This window comes from Taeniopygia guttata, chromosome 3 (assembly GCF_048771995.1).
Source record: "Taeniopygia guttata chromosome 3, bTaeGut7.mat, whole genome shotgun sequence".
NCBI lineage: Eukaryota > Metazoa > Chordata > Aves > Passeriformes > Estrildidae > Taeniopygia > Taeniopygia guttata.
Window position 1 is genome coordinate 105,523,930 of NC_133027.1, and position 20,359 is coordinate 105,544,288.

Below are 20,359 nucleotides of genomic sequence, written 5' to 3' on the forward strand. Positions count from 1 at the left end.
AGTTGCTGGTTTAAATTTAGTTGATGCATAGTAGTCCATCTGGTATTTAACCAAGTTGATGTGAGCTATGGTCTGGCTCAGGTAATTTTTTTCTCCTGTTATATTAGGAGAAGTACATGCTAAGTAAGAGATAATTGCATAAGAGAGAGGTTAGGAATGGCATGGGAGAAGTCATGAAGATAAAATACCATGCATGGCTCAACAGCAAACCTTCCTGTTGATTAAGAAGTGGCACTGATGGTATCCTTGCTTTAATGAGACTTCAAGATGAGTGATGCACACACCAGTTCTTTTGTTTTTCAGCTCTTAGGCAACAGAATAGCATAATGGTAAAGTTCTTTCATTAACTTCCACTGTTTATTCAATATTTAGTGCTTTTGTGTAGTAACTAATATATACTGTTAATTTGGGAATTGTGTCTGTCCTGCAAGGGACATGACAAACACTGTACATCTCCCTCTATGTGTGTTCTTTGCTTTGCTTTCAGTTTTTCCATTTCAACAATCTTTTAACAAAGTCCTCATATTTGGTTTTTTTTTGTTTGTTTGTTTTTTTGATTATTTCACTCTTTTCTAATTTTTGACTACCTTTAGTAATCAGACTAACATGGTTCTGTTCCCTGTTTATTCTTTCCTTATACTGTTCATTAAACCTTTCCTTCATTGTTTATTGTCTGATTGCAGGCTGCTTTGTTAAACATTCTGCCACATTCTGAGTTTTTACTCATTGCCTAATCCCATAGGTTTACTACAGCGAATTGTTTAATAAATCTGTCAGCATATATGTCTGTGAGGTAATACTCACATGCAGGCACAATGCAACAGACATGAGGCACAAGGAAAAGCAATGAAATGTTACATTGTTTTCGTTGCACCTATGCAGTTTTGAGGAGTAAAACAATTCTCTATTTAGCAATTATATCCTTGACAAAGGAAATCTCCATATAATTTCCATCTTTACCTGATACAAAGAGCTTCTCCTCTCTTCTGATATGTTTTTGCAGGTAACTTCTGATGTTACAAATTAGAAGAGTCGTAGTGGTATAATTATAAGGATTTTTCACCATCCAGCTAGAAAAGGAGTGAATTACAAGTAGATTTTTTGTAGAAAGCTATTATTTTCCATTATGACAATGGATGAAATTTTAATTTTAAATATGTAAGTAATATCACATATGTAGCTATGTGTTTTAAGGCTCTGAAAACCTCTCACAAGATAAATAATTTGATCCTCATTACTGTTTATGTGTTTACAGGCAGTTATTTTGATGCAGAAGAATAAATTCACCTTCAGAGATTATTTTTCAGACTAAGGTTTTTAAATCCCACTTACTAAAGGTGGTTATAGAAGCAGGTCTCTTTTCAGAGATTCTTATAATTTGTATGTTATCCCATATTCAGCCTAGCACTTCTTAAAGAGAAAATGATAACAATAAATGGAATTTCCCATTCCCATTTTTAAAATAAAACCATTCAGCAATTAAGTCGTATTTTTCTGCTTGTTTTGAAATCAGAAGTCAAATGTGAAGACAGCAAGAGAACTTTGAATGTGCTGTCCCTGTATTGTGTCTTCATCATGAGTATTGTTTCCCATGCCATCACTCACTCATTCAAGTTATTATCCATGATCTAGTCAAGTCATCAAGAGCCTGCATTATAATTAGATTTGACAGAGTAAGCCTCAGTCAATGAGGCAATCAATGAAAGGTGGATGCATTTTTGGGATGCCTCTGCATCTTCTGGGCTACTGTGTTTTGGATATTGAGCTACAATATTTCATGCAGTAAATTAAGATTATGTTTCTTTTTTGTCTTGATGCCTAAATGATCAAGCAGTTGGTACCTGTTTTGAGACTCAATTACAGTGTTGTTTCCTGCAATTGAACTTAGTGCCTTGCATGTTTAGAGGCTGGTTTTATGGTCTGTGGCCAGGACACTGGACTTGAATATTTCCTTAACACCTCATTGTACAGTCCAAAAAATTGCTGCTTGTCTTACGTATGCAAGTGCATTTAAACTGTGATTGCACTATTATTTTGATATCAAGCAAACATTTCACAGATGAAAAGGACTGAACCAAGCTTTTCTGAAGGAAGAATAACAATAATTAATGTTTCTATTACTCTGTTTAAGCAGAATATATATTGAGCCGAAGACAGGTAATTAATCCCACTTGAAAGAAAATACACTACTCATCACTCATTTATGAATTCTTCAGTCTCTTCATAAAAGAAATATCTCAAAGAGAGGTAAAATACCTTAGATACAATAACAGGCTAGGTCCTCTGGCTCTTATTTAGATGAAATTCCTGAGTTTATATTTTTCAGGGATTAGAGGATCAGGCCTGAGGACTAGCATTAGCTCAGTGAGAACTGAACCTATGTTTATAAAGCTGGGTGACATTTTTCCTATTGTCAGGCATGGTAAAGAAGTTTTATCTCAAAATACTATGGTATTTTCCCAACATCTGCATAAACTTTACAATGTATTTCTTAATTGTCAATACAAAACCCTGTTCACATTAGTTAAAAAATTGCAGATTGTTGCAGTAGAATACATTCTATTGAAGCTTAAATATTTTGATTTTTCAAATTTGAGTTCATGGACCTAGTCTTGTATTTGTTGCTAGAACAGTATTTACAGATTTTTATATATGTTCTTTCTAAAACAAATCTTATATAAAGTCTTGTCCTTTTACTTTCACTAAATATGAAATAATCTGGAAGTCTGTACAAAGCTAGTTATTTAGAAGTTTAAAATTCCTTCTCTTTTACAAACGTGTTCGCAGCATTATATAAACACTTATTTCCTTGTGAATCATCAATGTTTAAAGGTATTTCTTTTCCTTGCTAGAGAAACTATATCTGGGGATTAACAGGATTGTTCACTGGAATTCATGTGGAAGCACAACTGCAGTAGCTGAGAAATGATCATGTTTCCTTTTAGTTCTCAGCAAGAGTAATTGAATGTTGAATATCTTACTAAACGCTGGACTGTGACAGTGTGTTAACACTCCGACTATCTCCTAACAGCAGGGCAATTATTTGCTGAGTGGGATTTTTATAAATCCCCTGGCAGTAGTATGTCCTGATAATTATGATGAAGTGCACCGGTCAGTGTTGATTCAGCAATCCCTTCTCTAGCAAATATTTCATTCATAGCTCTCCTTCATGCTTTTACTTTTATGCCTTTTAAAGATCTCTTACCTCTCCTCTCAGCTTGCTTATGTCTTTTTACAAATTACAAGCAAGAAAAGATTTTAAAATTAAGTCTCTATTTTGTTGAAGTCTCTTCTTTCTCATTTAACTCCTCATTAAAAGACCAAAGTAAATAGCACTGTATTTAGGTTCTTACTGTGACAACCACTTGGACAAGCTTCCTCTCTCAAAGCTGTTTTTTTTCAAGATTAAATGACTGTTAAATTAAACATTTATATTCATGATATATGTTGATTATTTCAGTCATTCAGAGTTGATATGAAAAGGTAATTAAAATAGAGCATATCTTTACTATTGCTTAGTTACAGTAAAAGTATGTAAATATATCAGAATGCACTTTCTATTGATTTAATGCTTACAATTTATCTACAGCTCAACTTTGTCAATTTTTAATTTTGCATGTGTTATTATTTGCAGCACAATAGCTATGCTCTATCTTAGAACATAATTGGTTTGCAATTTTTTATATAGACTTTAAAGCTGAGCCAAGAAATAGGAAAGAAGACTAAGAAATAATTAATTAATAAATTAAAGTTGCAGAATCTAAACTGCTCAGGATTGATTATACCACTTGGGATCACCTATCTTTTCCAATGAACTGCCTAGCATAGTCAAAACAGCCTTGGTTTTCCTCTTCTACCTTCATGTTTTTCTTTCCTTTCTTCCTTATTTCAATTGCTTTTGCTGCTGCCTTAATTCATAGTTAAGCTTTCAAGGCAACTTTTTTATTTTCTTCTTTTATTCTGAAAAAAAATTAATTTAGACAGAAAGACTTAACTCTTTCTCTTTGTATTGAAATGATAAACAGGAAAAGACAAAAAATGGATATTCTTTAGCACTGAGTAAATACAGCATTAGTGGTGGAAGCAATTCAGACTATAAAATCCCCAAATCTTTTCCTTGCTAATGTTTATTAAATTAATATTTGTTTCCTTATGATTTTTTCTTCCTTTATATTTGACCATTAATTATAAAGATAAGAAAATGATGGGAGGAAATGAAATGATAGAGTGTTAGAAATGCAGAAGGATTCAAAATATTAATGTAATGCTAAGGATGACTGCGTAACAAATGGTACATTTGCCAGTATGCTTGACCTGACGCAATTAATATTCCAGGTCATGCTTGGGTTTCCATGATGGAAGGTCTGAGGCAGAGAATTCCAGGGGAAAATATATCTATTTCTCTCTCTCACTTTTTTTTTTTTTTTCTTTTCCCTGACAAGTCAGAACCATCATCTTAAAAAAAAAAAAAAAAAAAATCTCTGCTTTCACACCTCATTTGCCATATTCACCACTGGGCCACCTTTCACCAGAAGGGCCTGATGTAAGGAGGTCAGTAAGAAGCTATTAGCAGGGTCCTCTCCTGAGATTTCTTTGGTCTTATTGAGGTGGAAGTTGGCATGACAGTACTGCAAATAACTCAGCTGTAAGTTTTTTTAACAGTTAGCACAGATTTCCCCATAGTGTTTGTCACTTTAGAAAATTGTTCCTGGAAATGAAGTACTGAAAGCTTTGACAGAGACCCTTCTTAGTGTTGAAGAGCATGAGTACAGAAAAATGTGTAATATTCCCTGTAGACCAGAAGTACTTTTTTGTAATCTATGGTAATATTTTGGAGTGTTACATATTTTCTTATGGACTAAAGGTGGGAAAAATATTGAAATCACAGTATGGGGTCATATCCAAGACAGATACTTTTCTACCATTGAAAAAGGAGTATTAAGTACAGTGGTTTTGTGGTTGAGAGAATATTTTATCAAAGTAGGTAAAGAAAATTAAGTAATGTTTTTAATACATTGTATTTGTCTCAAGAAGATATGCAAATGTATAAGTACCAAATTTGATCCCCCAAATTCTTAGATTTGTGTAGACTGCCAGCTCCCTGCAGAGGACAGATTGAATAGAGTATTCATCACCACATTACACAGTGCAAGAAATTCCTAAAACAAGATTAAAACTTGCAGAGATATTAAAAAAAAAAAAAAAGAATGGAAGCAATTTTTCCAGGGGTTGATCTAAACTGGAAAGTAGAATCAAACTCATCCCCTTGTCTCTCCTACCAAACTTTACCAGTTTTAAATCTAGGCCTAAGCTTACCACAAACTTTGGGGAATTTAGTATTAATTTTATCTGTCTAGATACTAACTCTGTTGATTGCTCTGTGTCTTGTTGAATACTTCAACATATATAATTGAAATGTAAAGTAGTTAACAAGGATTGCTTGAAAAATTATATTTAAATATGTGGTTTGTAATCAATTTTGACCCAGATCTTACAAAGAGTTTTACTTATAGAAGAAGCAAAATCTTTTAAAGTGTCTGGTTGGCCTCTCTAAACTACAAATCCATTTTCATAGTTGATATAATATCTGTATGCATTTAACCTGAGAGTATGTAAAAAAAGGGCAACAAAAGATGATTCTTTGTTAAGACACCTTTTCATCAATAATACTTCCAAAGACACTGAATCAATGGATTTCCACATTTATTATGGCTAATTTTGGTTTCATTAAAAGTGCTAAAAGCCAATTTTATTAGTGCTCTTGGTGATATTCAGTAGCATTTCACAGTGTTTGAACCCTTTATGAACTATAGCTTTTTATTACTGCCAAACATTTAATCAAAGAAGCACAAAAGATAATATACTCAGTATTTTGATAGAGATTGCAAAATGCAGTTTCAGAAAGCCATTTTGTTCATGGAGACACACTATCTCTTAGTGTGACTAAAAGAAGTACCTAGACAGAACATCAATTTAAAGTTATTCTTGCATTTAATTTTTCAGAGGGAGAACATTTAAATTATTTCAGATGTTGTATTTTTTACTTTGGAGTAACAAACACAAACCCCAAACCAGTGTTATGCCAGTTGAAATAATCTAATACTTTAATTTTTTTCAGTAAAAATAAATGAAAATATTTCCTTCTCAAATTGCTCTTCAGCATTTTTAGATTTTTTTTTTATTAAGAAAAGGCTTAAAAAGGGGTGTAGATTTTCAGAAGACTCAGCCTTGATCAGGATTTGTTACCAAACAACAAATCCATGCCCGTGAACTTTAGAGAGTTCTTATTATGCCTTAGTGTTTTCTTTCAGATCGCCCTGATTCTCAGTGATGAGCATGGAGATGTTTCTCTTCTGGACAATATTTAAATTTTCAGTGCCATTATTTCTTTCTATAAAAATATGTATTCCACAGACCTACCATGAGAGCAGGATCTCTTCTCAAGGCTGAGAACTCTGCACACTTGTGGCATGGCTAGAACACAATCTCCACAGCTAAAAATGGATGGTGTAAGGGGTGGGGGGGTGGAAAAATGAAGGATCAACACAGTTAGCAGTTCAGAGAAATATGTAAAAAAGGTTATTATTTTCTATTTACTGTCATCAACATAGTGAAGGCAAAAAATTAATTGGTCATAAAGGAGATCCAAAGGCTGTGGTAGGACTAATGAGTGAAGAGGTATAATGACCATGGCATAGAGATGGTTTGTATATCTCCAGCAAGGGATATTATTTGCGTGAATCTAATGTATTCCTTTTGTATGGAATTTGTGTTGACTGTGACATTTTATATTTGAGAGAACTTGTGTAACAAGTATATGGTGTAACTGCATCCAGTAATTGTGAGGGAGTGCAATAAATCCCAAGGCAGGACATGGAACATGTCATTATGTAGTACTTACAGACCACCAAGTGGTCACAGGCAAAACTCTACTGGGCTGATAAGAAAATTGCAATATAACAATGCATGAAGTACTATGAAAATAATAACAACATGAGAAAAGTCTGTAACTTTATGAGATGTTTAAGTGAGTAAGAGCCAGATCTGCAGAACAAAAGATTAAGTTGCAGCTGGACTTTACAGATCATAGGGATGGACCTGGAATTTCACATTCACTCCAGTCATTCTGCTTGCCTGCTGTTTGAAGCATGAATCTCTGCCTAATTCTAATTTAACATCCTGAAGAGCTGAAGGAACAACCAGTGTTTTTTTGGCATGCATATGTTTCCACAGCTTACCTCTATTCATGTCATCTTTCCCATTGCACATTGTGCCCATTAGTGAAACAGTTTGTAGGGTTTGCTCTAAGAGGGAAAAAAAACCAGAGGACCAAAATAAATTATCATTAGACTCAAATAACTTAGAGATGAAGAATGTAGCTCTTAAATTTTGAATAGCCCAACACTATTTTGAATAAGCTAACATCTCTGAATACTTTTGTCTATTAGACATTATGTTTTATATGTGCCTTATTTAATTGTTTTGACACAGGAAACTGGAATTTCCCAGCAGGATATGTTAACGAAAAATGCATTAGAGCTCACTGGGGAGAGTTCTGTCCTCTCAGCCCTAAGAGCTTAATACTTTATGAGGAGGCTGATGCCCTACACAGTTTTCTCATGGGCCCTCAGTAGTGCTCCAAAGGAGCAATACAAGATTTTAAACATTTACTCTTTTCCTTTACTTTCCCTGCATCTTGAAACCAATTTCTTTTCCTACTACTTTTATTCAAGGTTTATTAATAACTAGAATTATGTTAAAAGCAAAGGACAATATATTTTAAATGAGCAAGTCTACTTTGAAAGTTTTAGTCTACCTTTGTAGAAAATATAATTATCTTTAAAGCAATCAGTGTCTTTAAATGATTTTTTGTATATTTTAATCATATGTTATCTGTTTTACGGGAAATTTAGTGACTGTGCAATATGGAAAAGGAATTCTCATATTTAATAGTTCATTCAGTAAACTAACATATGTCTATTTGGGAATTGTTTACATACAACTGATAAAATGCCTACATATATAGGTATGATTTGGGAACAGTCTGTCACAAAATTTTGACTTGCCAGATATTCACAAATTGTTAATGATGTAGGTTACTAAAACAGAATTTGAAATGTGTGTTTTATATTAGCAAATGTTATATTATACAACACTAGTCATACAATTAGCGATATAAAATAAAAAAGAAGTATAAAATTCAGTGGCAAAGGTACCTTTCTATTTTAGTCACAATTTCAAAATCATTGTGCTAAATTTTTGTTTTTCACATGTTTTGTTCTATTAAGTCTAAACAATAGTTATTCAGGAATTTATTGTATACTTTTTTTGAGACAAAAAGCATTTATTGGGTTTTGGTATTCTAAAAATTCCCTTCTATTTCTCCTTAACTAATGACTGTTTTACTTTTAAAAGTGCACTGTCTGATTTTGTTGCTAGTGTATGTAGAAATTTAAATGAGTTGGAGTCAAAGATAATCCCATTTTCTGCTCAGATTCCAGGCATCTACAATTCACCACTCAGGAAATCCCCAGATCCAATGGAACTGCTGCTACGGAAGTCAAAGCCACTGACCCACAGAAAGCAGCCAGTGAAGAGCCCCTTTGCTGATGAGCTCTATGGCTGGCCAACTTGTAAAGAGCCTCCAGCTTTTGTCACATCACTGCCTCTGCTACCTGCTGACAGACGGAAACCTCAGGTAACGTGTTCCAGTGACTCTGCAACAGCTTTTGCTCACATCTTTTATCACAGATTATCTTGAGTTGGATCATCAGGTCTGAAAATTCCTTTTGTGAAGTTTTTTAAATTATAAATCTAGTACTTGCATTGAAGATACAGAGTCTTTGACACAGATTGGACTTAAAGAAAAAAGAAATCTAGGTGTTACATAGAAACAGGGAAATGTAATTCTTTATATGTTGTTTTTGTCCTTTGGGAAGAAAAGTGTAATTTATGATATTTCAAGGTATGACTTGATATAATTTAGCATCAATATTATGATTAATTAGAGCTAGAATTCTAAATTTCCAATCTTTAATCATTAAAAAAAGAGAAATGAAAGGTGATAGGAAAAATTAAGTAGTTGTGATAACTTTGTCCTCAGTTTGCAATTGTTTTCTATATGAAAACTGAGGCATCCTCTCAGTTCAGAATAGTTCGTGCTCTCTTTTGTTCACTAGATGTATGGGAGCTTTAATAACAAAATTTTCTACATTTCTGCTCCATCACAGCCAATTTATCCAGCTTCCATTATTAATTCTCATGGTCTCAATTTTAACTTCAGGTGACGTCACTGTATCTTACAGGTAGATTTTTTTTCTGTTCTGTGAAGTAATGGACATCTGTGAGATAATGCATCAAAGCAAATGTCTCACAAGATGGCAAAACAGCTTTTGCCACCTTATTATCAAAACATGTTGGAAATGGGACCAATATATACAGCAGACAATCTTGAGAATTTGTGTTCCACACTTTATACAGTATGATGACATGTAGCTTTTGCCAGTAGGTGCCTTATACAAGTACTTTAGGCATAGAAATATTTTGTTTTTCCCACTATTCTGAAGAATTTTTCAGTTTGCCAGTCTACTGAATCGTCTACTTAGCTCACACATACACTTTCCATGCTGGTTTCACTTTGAGTGACCATCCTCAGAATCTCTGACATTTTCCTTTCTGTACTCCATTGTATATTTAAATTTCCTTATCTGTAGCTTGCTTAGAAATATTTATAGATTAATCCTTCTTAGCAACTTTCAGTGAAACTATCACCTATCTGCAGAAATGTAACAAATTGAGCAATAAACAATGTATTTATATATCTTTAATGGTGTTTTACTCCTCTGAATCAATAACTCTCTACAACTCTCTGAAAAGAGGCTGTAAGCCAGGTGCAGGTTGGTTTCTTTTCCCAGGCAACCAGTCACAGGACAAGGGGACATAGCATCAAACTGTACCAGGGAAGGTTCAGGCTAAACATCAGGAAGAATTTTTTCACTTAAAGGTGGTCAGGCATTAGAACAGGCAGACCAAGGAGCCAGTGGAGTCACCATCCCCAGAAATGTTCAACAAATCAGTGCCCATGGCACTTAGTGTTATGGTTTAGTTTGAGAAGGTGGTGTTTGGTCAAAGATTGGACTCAATGAATTTGGAGACCTTTTCCAACCTTTATGATTCTATGATTCTAAGAAGGTCTGTGGTTCTGTGATTCTAAGAAGGCCTGTGAGAATACCTCTGGAGAAGTAGAGGTGAGCCCACTGCTTATAACAGTAAGAATCAACTTCAGCGCAGTTCTCCACCTTTGTTCTTCCTTCCTTGTATTTTCTCTACCCTGACTGCTTGAGATTCCTCGTAGAACGACCTCATTGACTCACATTAGAATTGAGACAAAGTGTGAGCCAACAAGCAGTTTGGGTGATCAGGGAGTTTGGAGTTGACATAAACATTCCATTATGGCTTTACCTTCTGGGACCAAGGGGGCTATGACAGTCCTTGAGCAGGATGTGATTGGTTCCATTGTGTCTCAGGATAGAGGAAAGCTTTTGCCTTGTGAGCATGATGCAGGAATCAGGCTTTTAAATAAATAGGAAACTCACAGTTCTTCCATTGTTAAAGTGCTCTTGCAAAATTGCTTTACTATATACAAAGTATCTTACAAGCTTCTTCTTGGATTTGGGATATTTTATAGACCTTTCTAAGTTCAGACACACGCACAGCAGTCATGCACAGATAGCCTTTTAGAACAAACCAGAAGAGTTCTGTTTGTTTTCTGCACCTCAAAGAGGGAATTTACTATATAATACTTTAATCCTTTCAGCACCCTGGGATGTACACTGTGGGGTAAATTTTCAAAGCACAGCGCGTGGATTTAGCTGCCCGACTCTTATTGATGTTAATGGGAGTCACACGGCTAAATCCCTGCACAACACTTTGACAATTTAGGGTTGTATGGCTAAGAAAAGGACACTGGTTTGAGCTGATGAAACAGCTGGAAATGAAAATCCATCAGAACACATCATCCTGAAAGTTGTCTGGTATGACCATAAGAAATTTAATTACTAGATATACTTGTGTCCTCATTCTTTGTAGTAACATTTTTGGCACCAAGCTTCTTTTTCTAATATCTGCCTGGATCACTTATTACTTTTTTTCAGGTATCTAAAATTTTTCTGTCTCCCAGGTTTGGATATTTTATACAATGATGACAATTACATATGTTTAAAAGAAAAAAAAATTAACTATCTTTCAGTTTTCTCTTAGGGAAATGGGTATGTAGCATTTAATAGTAAGGTCTGTATACGTAAGATAGTGTATTTAAAAGAAAGGTTTTAATGATGCTTCTACATCAGTTAGATCTATCATTTTTATTACTGAGTTAACTAGAATTATAGTTTGATAGAAACATGGATAATGCTAAAATTAGTAATCTATTCATTAAAAGGCATTAATAACAGAATGCACATTACCATTTAGATCTTTTGCATGCTGTTATCTGTTGTGGAATGGGGACAGTGAGGAATGCATAATTTAATGCAGATTGTATACTTTTATCATGAGTTTCTGATGTTATGATAAAATAGTAAGAACGCTAATCTGCTAACCTTTATTTGGCAAACCAGTTGGTATCAAGGAGATTTATGCTACTCAGTACAAATTCCAAACATAGAGCATAGAGCTGTGTGAGTTTCCTTCAGGGTAAACATTGTTGGTTCGCTCCTACACTTTTCCTAGCCTGACCTCCCCATAAAGATTTCCATTTTGAAGCAGGATGCCTGAAACACTTGCAAGGATTGTCAATTTGAAAACATTTTTAAGCATCTATCTACCAGAGTTTCCACAAGTTTTATTCCTGTATAATGGAAATAGACACATGGACTGTTTAGAAGTCTTCATTTAAGATACATTCCTGAGTCCCTATTACTAAGTAAATTTTTTCAAATACATTCTTCAGAGGAACAGAAAAATCTTCAGGGAATGTTTAGAATTATCTCAGTATTCTAATATATATGTACTCTGCTTTCATTAGTGATGTCGCAGCTTTATTTTGAGGGAATTTGCTTTGTTACATCCTTTCCCCCCCTCCTTCTATTAGTAGTTGTAATTTTATTTAAACTATGGACTGGGTTTTTTTTCCTGTATCTACCTCCTAGCTAGGTCTCAGAAATTAAAGATGGATAAAACCTCTTGCTTGGATATCTCATTTGGCTGTTATCCTGGAGGAATATGAGTCAATACTTTTCAGTGAATAAATAATACAATATTCTGAAAGACTACTTTTAAAAGCAAACATATTTTTCTTGGTGTTATTTGGTAATAGTACATGTCTTCCTTCCTCCATATGTCCACTTAATGTAAATATCTTGTAACAGAATATTCAATTTTTATTATAAATTTTAAACTTTTTTATAACTTGATCATCAGGTTATGTACTCCTAGAACACTGTTGATGATTTTCAATTACCTGTTCTAATAGTGATGAATCTCTCATGGGTGGTAGCACTTTTCTTTCTGTTTTAAGACTTTTGTGTTCTTTTAAAATGAATATATTTCTCATGCAGACTATGGAAACAGAAGCAAGAAAATATCTGCAAGGAGTGTAAATATTATGCTCATTTGCTTACTGGGACCTTTAAAAAGATCTCCAAATCTTGGTACTGTGCCTTTAAAAAGTAAAGTTCCAATAAAAATCCATTAACTACTTTTAAATATAGCAATCCTCCTGTCCAGCTGTGAAAAGTACTAGATGATACTTATTTGCCATTTGTGTTATTTACGGTCCATGACTTTTATGGTAACTGGTTCCTATTATTGGTTTCTATTAATGTAAAACATAAGTGAACATAAATGAGGCGTGAATCATTTCTTTTTATTAGCCCCACAGTCTTCACTCAGTGCTTGCAGTAACTCCAGCTGTGACTTGTTAGTGATAACCTATTTAAAGAAGGATATCTTTAAGAATAAAGGCTGTGATTAGGATTCTTTGTCTGTTCATAATTTCAAAAGGTTTCACTAGTTCATTGCGAGATCAACAATGATGAAGATAAAAATTAATTTTAATACTTCTAAGCCCAGGCTTGCCATTAAACTGCCATGAGTGACACACGCACTAATTATATTCCAGGTAAGTTCTTAAGGGTTAATACTAGAAGTGAGACATATAGGATATGCCACTTCAGCAGCACAGGAGAGGACTTCCTGCTGCTATTTATCCATGTTATTAAATGGTAGGTACTGATACAATCAGTTATTAAACAATATACTCTGGGGGAAAAAAAGACATGTATGTGTATTTTTTAAGAATCACAAAGTTAATGTGAAATTAGACCTTTCAGAAATGGACTATATGCCTATAGTACTGAAGTCATGTGTTTGAATTCTATTAGAAGAATCATATCTTAAGCCATGCATTAGGTTCCCTTTCAGTTGGGTTTATAGTTACATTGAAAAGAGCATGTTCTTTACAGTTTGTTCTATGCAAATCAAAATACTTAATTTTTCTGCTTAAGCAGAATTTAGATATAGTTAATGCTTGTCTTTTATTTTGCCAATATTTTTTCTAAGTAAAAACGACGTTTTCCTAACCAGTCCTAACGATATATTTGTTAAAATATTAAGCATTTATTAGTAGTTAAATAAATTTGGAGTGCACTCTCTTTGAAGCTCTAGAGTATCTTATCAACCTTTATGATATTTGTAAGTCTCTATCAAAATGAGCAGTTGTAATTATTTTAATTATTTGCTACACTTCCCAAACATTCTGTGTCCTGTTTTATCAGCAATCTGCCATGAATAAAAGATGCAAAGAAAATAACTGTAACCCCAACAGAGCACTTGTATTATCCTACACCTTCCAGGGGCCTTTCCGTGATCCTGCTGAAGTGCTGCGGCAGCGCTACAAGCCTTTGGAACCAACCCTGCGAGCGAGAGAATCAATGTACTCAGCACCAGGAAAGGCCAGAGAGCCAACACGAAGGGAGGAATGGAGAAATCCCATCCATGACAATGAGTGAGTTCTTTGGTTCTTCTTATATTTCTGTGAAAATGTTTCCTTTGTTCCGTTGCTTTCAGAAACCTTTCATGCCTGACAAAATGAAATGTCAATCTTGACAGCTTACTAGAAAACATTTTATGTATATACTTCTAAATTCTCTGTCCTCAAATTATAAACTGCTCAGGGCAGAGACCCTATCTTGTAATTGTGTGACATGTGCCATCCATATCTAGGAGTGTCTAAAAGAACTTGTAATAATAATAATAATATGTGATGCAGCAGATGGCTTTAATAGGGAATAAGAAAACAAATGCAAATTCTGTCTTGCCACATGCACCTTGCCAAGGAAAAAATACCGTTTCAAGCTTCATATTTTGGGAGCTTACTGGTTATGAGAGGAAAAAAATGGTGTTGCATGCCAATGAGACTTGTTTTCTCTCCCAGAAGAGTACCACAGCTTACTTGGAAGGGGAGGGAGCATATGTTGCGTGTTAGAACATGATACTAAAAACTAGAATAATCTTTGAAGCAGTTTGATTTCCTAAGCCACAGCAGCTGCAATAGTGTCAGACAGGCCAGTTCTTCTCCATAAAATCGCAAATACAGGCATAATCTACCCCAAAAGATTAAAGCTTCTGTCCCAAAAGATTTAAGGCTGTGGCCAAAATATTTCCATTTTTTTTAGCACGATGGCTGTTAAACACAGTTTTATCAAATCATAATTAAAGCCTGCTAACTCACTTTCTCTGGCTTTGTAGTTAACTAGAAAAAGAATTATGTTTTGCCAACCTTTTCCTTGAATTCACTGCTCTTGACAATCCTTTGGCCTTTCAGAATTCAGGACAGAAGGGAATCACTTTTCCTCATGAGCAGCCTGTGATTACTGGCACATGATGTTTTGCTATCTTTGATCTGTTTCGTGCCTTTTTATCAGCTCCATATTGCTATGTGTCAGCTTCAGGATTGGGACTTAAGAGTGCCAGAATCAATTGTGTTTACATGGTTTAACTTCTATGTTTTTATTGTTGGACCATTTTCCCCAATTTAATAATAATGTTATTTTTGAATTAAAATTCTATTCAGAAACAGTTTTGAAATTAAAAAAATATTTTATTAAGACTACTTTTTCACTTTTGGACAATGTTTTTGGTGAGTTTTTTTGTTAGTTTGTTTTTAGTGGTTTTTATTTGTTTTTTTGTTTAGTGAGAGATAACACTTTTTATTCCTTTCATACCAAAATCATACCGGAGTTCAGTTACAAGTACAAATGTACTCCCGTTTTCTATTTCTCTCTGTATTCTTTCATGTATGTATGTGAGGAGGAGGAAACAGCTTAATTTTCACATCTCAGCATAAATGTCTACCTTTTTTTCATCTTTGTATCAAATTTCTGCTGGTGAAATTTAGAAGAACCCCTACCACTAGGTAGTAATTAATACTCTAACTCTTATTTAAAGTGTTTTTGTCACTGAATTAGTTGTGATTTATGCATTCCTACTGAGGATAGATTATGTTCTTCATTTATAGGCATGACTACATTGCCTAGTCTTTATTTGATGAAGTTTACCCCAGACATTACTGTGTCAACACTTTCAGAAGGTCAGACCTTGCAATAAATGTTTCACTGACTCTTCAGTGAGGGAATTGTGAAGATTTGGTCTTGTACAGTTTAAATTGAAGCCTCCAAATTTGGTAGATATTATTTGATGTGGGGTCTTTATTTACTTTATGGGTAAGGAAGCATTTAATAACATCCTTAATGCACAGAAGCAATGTCCCAACAATCAATGATTCTCAGCTTCATGCACACTAAATGCAGAGTGTATTATACATTTTCAGCCTGTGATCATCCCATTTGTGCTTCTTATTCAACCAGCCATGCAAGGGTCACATCTGTAACCTTGAAAAGGTGATGACAGAGCTGCAGGTCATCGCCAGGACTAATGCTCACTGGTAATGCTGCAGCTGCTGCGGGGGATGTTGGTCTCCAGGGAGAAGCCAGCAAAGGGTTACTCAGATTCTACAGCAGTTTTTTCTCAGCAGTGTCTATTATGAATTGACAAATTTCTGTTTCTTGCTATGTAATTGTGTACTTTGGGACTTTATTTCTTCCTGGTAGTGCTTCCTATGCTGATTGTTCTTCTGTTTTAGAAAATAAAGAGAGAATAAGCAGCAGAAGTATGTGGCATGTGTTGAGAAAGCTTGTGTTTGCATGAATGACTTTTACATTGATATGTATATTTCCAGAGTATGTATTTTGTGGGGTCTCTTAAGACAGAAAGATTGTTGGCATGTACCTGAAGTTTTCAGCAACATTCAGAATTCTCACACACCTCTAATTATTAGTGGTTGTTTACTGGATAATAGGATGAGTGTTGCAAGCTCTGACAAAGTTCTTGCTTTTGATAAAATGCACAAAAAATTTGGAAAAGCTGTGAGAGAGTTTGAGGCAGGCAGAAGCAGTACAAATGAAACCAAAAGAGAATATACTGTGCTTACTTAAAGCAACTGCTGGAACTTTTCTGTAATGGAAAAGCAACTGGGTAATCCAGCCTAATAAGAATGATTCCTTTTTCCAATGTAATTGAAGCTGTTACTACCTTATTGTGCTATTTTTCATACAAATGAAGTAATTTCCCCCTCCACTTGGATAAGAATGACAATTGCATTCCTTTGGGGTGGCCACTTAATATAGTATCTAGTTTGAGACACCAACTGCTGGATCCAGCAGATTAAGATGAAGCATAAAAAGTTCTTTCCTCAGTTGTGTGCAGCTGCATGCTGGCCTAATTTTCCAGTGAAAAAAAATGTAAATTATTTTCATTAACTTTGATGAAATCTGTCTTATATAATATGCCTCATACTTCGAAGTATACTATTAAACATCTTTATGAAGTCAAGAAACATCAGAATGAGATGCAGTATGGTGATAGCAATAGTGTAAGGCATGGGTTTCCTAACTTATTGTAGTCTTCTGGTGTGACATCAGAAACATTATCTCAGCTTCTGACTGTGTCTGTGCTCAGTGCTGTGCTGGGCATGCACAGTCTGGTCCTGGCTCACCGGTGTGCAGCAATGTTTGCACATCCTGCCTCTTCTATTCTGTGTGAATACAGCAGCACCCAGCTCCTCATGGGCTTATTTTCAGCAAGATTGTGCTTTTCTTTAGAACAGCTGTGGTGCTGCTGTGCTGCCCTGTGCTGGGCAGGACAGATACCCTTGCAGAGAAATTAGTGACCTAAATAAGCTCTGTACTTGGAGAGCACCAATGTTATGAGCGGCTTGGTATTAATTGTAAGAAAAGTTAAAATCCAAGTCACTTTAAGATTTAGAATCTTAAAAAAAATCTTTTAATTTCTAGAGTTGTAAAATCTTTTACTGTATTTCTGACTTAGCTGCAGTGAAAATGGCTGCTACAACACATCTGAAAACTTTTTTCAAATTATTCTTAGTTTGTCATATGCTTTGCAACTTCAGCAATTTGCATATTTTCTGGACTGTTATTGTATTATGATAAACAGGGATTATCATATATTTTCAGATAATGTTTTCTTAACAATTCAACTTCTATTTGTAACTCTTCCATTTATTTTAATTACTAGCACAGTGTGCAACATTTATTAATCAGCAGAGTCTTTTTAAGTTAAAATACCAAATTAGCTAACCCCATTAACACAGAATACTCCAAACAAGCAGTAATAGGAGAGGTAGTTACTGTGCAAATCGTATTATACATGCGGGTGCTCTAGGGCACAGTTAAGCATGATTACCCTCTTTTGATCCAGTATTCCTCTGCTTCTTCCAGCTAATTTCCACTGGAAATTTACAAAGTAGCGCCTTCATTTTTCCATCTTAATTTTTCTAATGAAGTTCTGGTACTTTATAACACTGGGGATGCAGATAATAAGTCTGTGTATAATTAAGAAGTTCCAGAATTTGCTGCAGAAGAGATCTCTTTTACATCCTACAGGAACTAGGCTGTGCTTTTATTTGCCACTTTACATTGTCGCAGACAGGAGTTAAATAAAAGTGGCCAGAGAATTTTTAGATTTACTGATATTGCAATCAAAGTGATTGATACTTTTTCAATAAACTGTGTATTTATTACGTTACCAGAAACAATATTTGTACTAATGCACCCAAGTAGGCTTCTCATGGCAAAAACAGTGCACTAAAGATAATATCACTAGATATGCTAAATAAAATATTCCATCTTTATTCTTGTATCTAACACTTTGATTTTAATATACATGCTTTATAAACTAAATAATGTCTGCCTTGCTGCAGTTGTTTTGCTATGGAAAACCGTTATGCTTCCTTCTTTATTCCCCAAGTGAAAAGATTTGATTTGATGAAAAAATTACTTCAGGTATAATCCAAATTTGAAAGCTTAAAATTAATGATGTGTTTTATTAAAGAAAAAAAAAGAAGATAAAATATTCACAGATTCCTGATAGAGAAGAATGGCATGTTTGGAGCTAATTGTTCATGGAGTTCTTCAAAGCGAGATAAATTTGAATTAAATCAAGACAACAAAGAATTGAATTGCTGTTGTATAAAAACACTTTAAATAAAAATTTAACAATGTCATAGAGTTAATATTTAGCTGGCATTTTTCCTATAAATTGCAAAAATGTACAGTACATACAAATGTGAAAGTTTGAAAAGCCACGTAACAGTACTCTGTTATATTTCTACATGTGCCCTGGAAGTGCAGCATGTGTGGCAGTCCAGCAGTAGATCTGGCAGTTCTTTCTCAGAAGCCTGGGTATGTTTTGAAGCATTTCTGGGATCAGGATCACCTGCTTGCTCCAGTAGACTGCTGGGATTTTGCCTCTTGGGCAGGTTCAGAGAACATGCTGAGACACCAGTCTGTATTTTTGTGGCCATTTAAATTTCAATAAAAAGTTACTGCCTCTGTCCTGTGTCGTACTGGTAGGTTCCATGATATTGCTGCCCAGCAGTCAGTGATGGACCTGAGAAATTCTTCTTCCTGCTTGTGCTGCTCTGCTCTTCTCACACTGCCATAGGCACCAGAAACCAGCTCCTGCTGCTGCTGCTGTCATCTCTGTCAGCCCAGCTGGAAAACTTTCGGTACCTAAAAGCCTTTTCCATCTCCTGTCAAAACAGTGAGAGAGATTGCAATAAAAGAGGCAGACCAAAGGGAAGAAATGGTAGGTGAGGAATGTAGGAACAAAAATCATGGAGGGGGACTGTAAATGTGTGAGGGAAGAAAAGAGTTAGAAGGATGAAATTAATAGTAGAAGGAAGGTCCAGAAGAGGATGAGAGATAAAACAATTTTTATTTTTGTTAGCAACAAATATCTATGGTGTCTTTGAAATTTAAATACCTCTAGCAGCTGTTTGGCTACTAAGAGAAGACTTTTAGGTCTCTTTAGGCTAATTAGGTTGAATATAGCGGGGTTCTAGCAACAGTGCTGGTGGCCTTCATCACCAGTGACAGAGCCAGCCTTGGTCCTGGTCCTTCTCAGGTTATCTATGAGTAGTACTGCCACTTGTAGTTTCCTATGTTTAGTTCCAACCCTTTCACCATTCTGATTGTATTCTTTGACATATTTCTCATTCAGTCTGATATTAATTGTTTTTTCATTTTTCAATATATTTATTTAGGGAAAATTAATTAAAATTAATTATTTAGGGAAAATTAAACCTTCTATTAAATAATCTTTTGGTAAGTCTCAGCTTGTACTGATTTTTTCTTATAGCCCAATAAAACATCAGTACAGAATTTAATTCTTCTTTGATTGGCACTTGTGTCTCTGTCATGTTTACTGAAAACCTTTAAGAATTTCTGAATTTACACTTAAATCACAAGGAAAAGCTGAAAACTAGAGGCAGGAATAATGAGTGAATGTTTTGAAATCTGAAATATTGAAATATAAACTTGTACAGTTGATAATGTTATCCTACCACTGTCTGAATTTAATGTTCTTCCATCACTCTCTTCTGTCACTTTCAGAGCACGTATTGTCATTAATTTTGGGAAAAGCTGTGTCAGGTGTATACAAAGAGCTACAGAACATAATACCATTACTGAAGTATTTTGCAGTGCTATTACTTCTTGTTATTATTATTGGTTGGGGCGCTATAATGACTTTGGTATTGCTCCCATTCATTTGGTTACCCTACTTAACATGAAAACTTGTTGTAATTCTTTTAATTACTTATTCACATAACGTAAATTCTCACTTACTTTAAGAAGACACTGAATTTACAGCATGTGATTCTTTCTTGTTGCTAGGGCATCATCATTTCAAAGATCTGCCCCCTGACTCTGAGAGCAGAACTGTAGACAGAAGAAAAATCTTCTACTTGATACCTTTATACCCTATTAAATGTTTGTTATTT

At 34.6% G+C, this 20,359-nt stretch overlaps 1 protein-coding gene across 2 annotated transcripts in view; it reads left to right on the top strand.

Annotated features, from left to right (window-relative positions):
- Nucleotides 1-20,359, top strand: part of SPATA17 (spermatogenesis associated 17) — a 129,559-nt gene that overhangs the window by 41,535 nt on the left and 67,665 nt on the right. For both annotated transcript variants that reach the window (XM_072927582.1, XM_030269137.4), the window contains exons 7-8: nucleotides 8,495-8,698; nucleotides 13,854-14,005. In XM_072927582.1, the coding sequence (XP_072783683.1) occupies nucleotides 8,495-8,698; nucleotides 13,854-14,005 (356 nt within the window). The remainder of the gene's footprint in view (nucleotides 1-8,494; nucleotides 8,699-13,853; nucleotides 14,006-20,359) is intronic.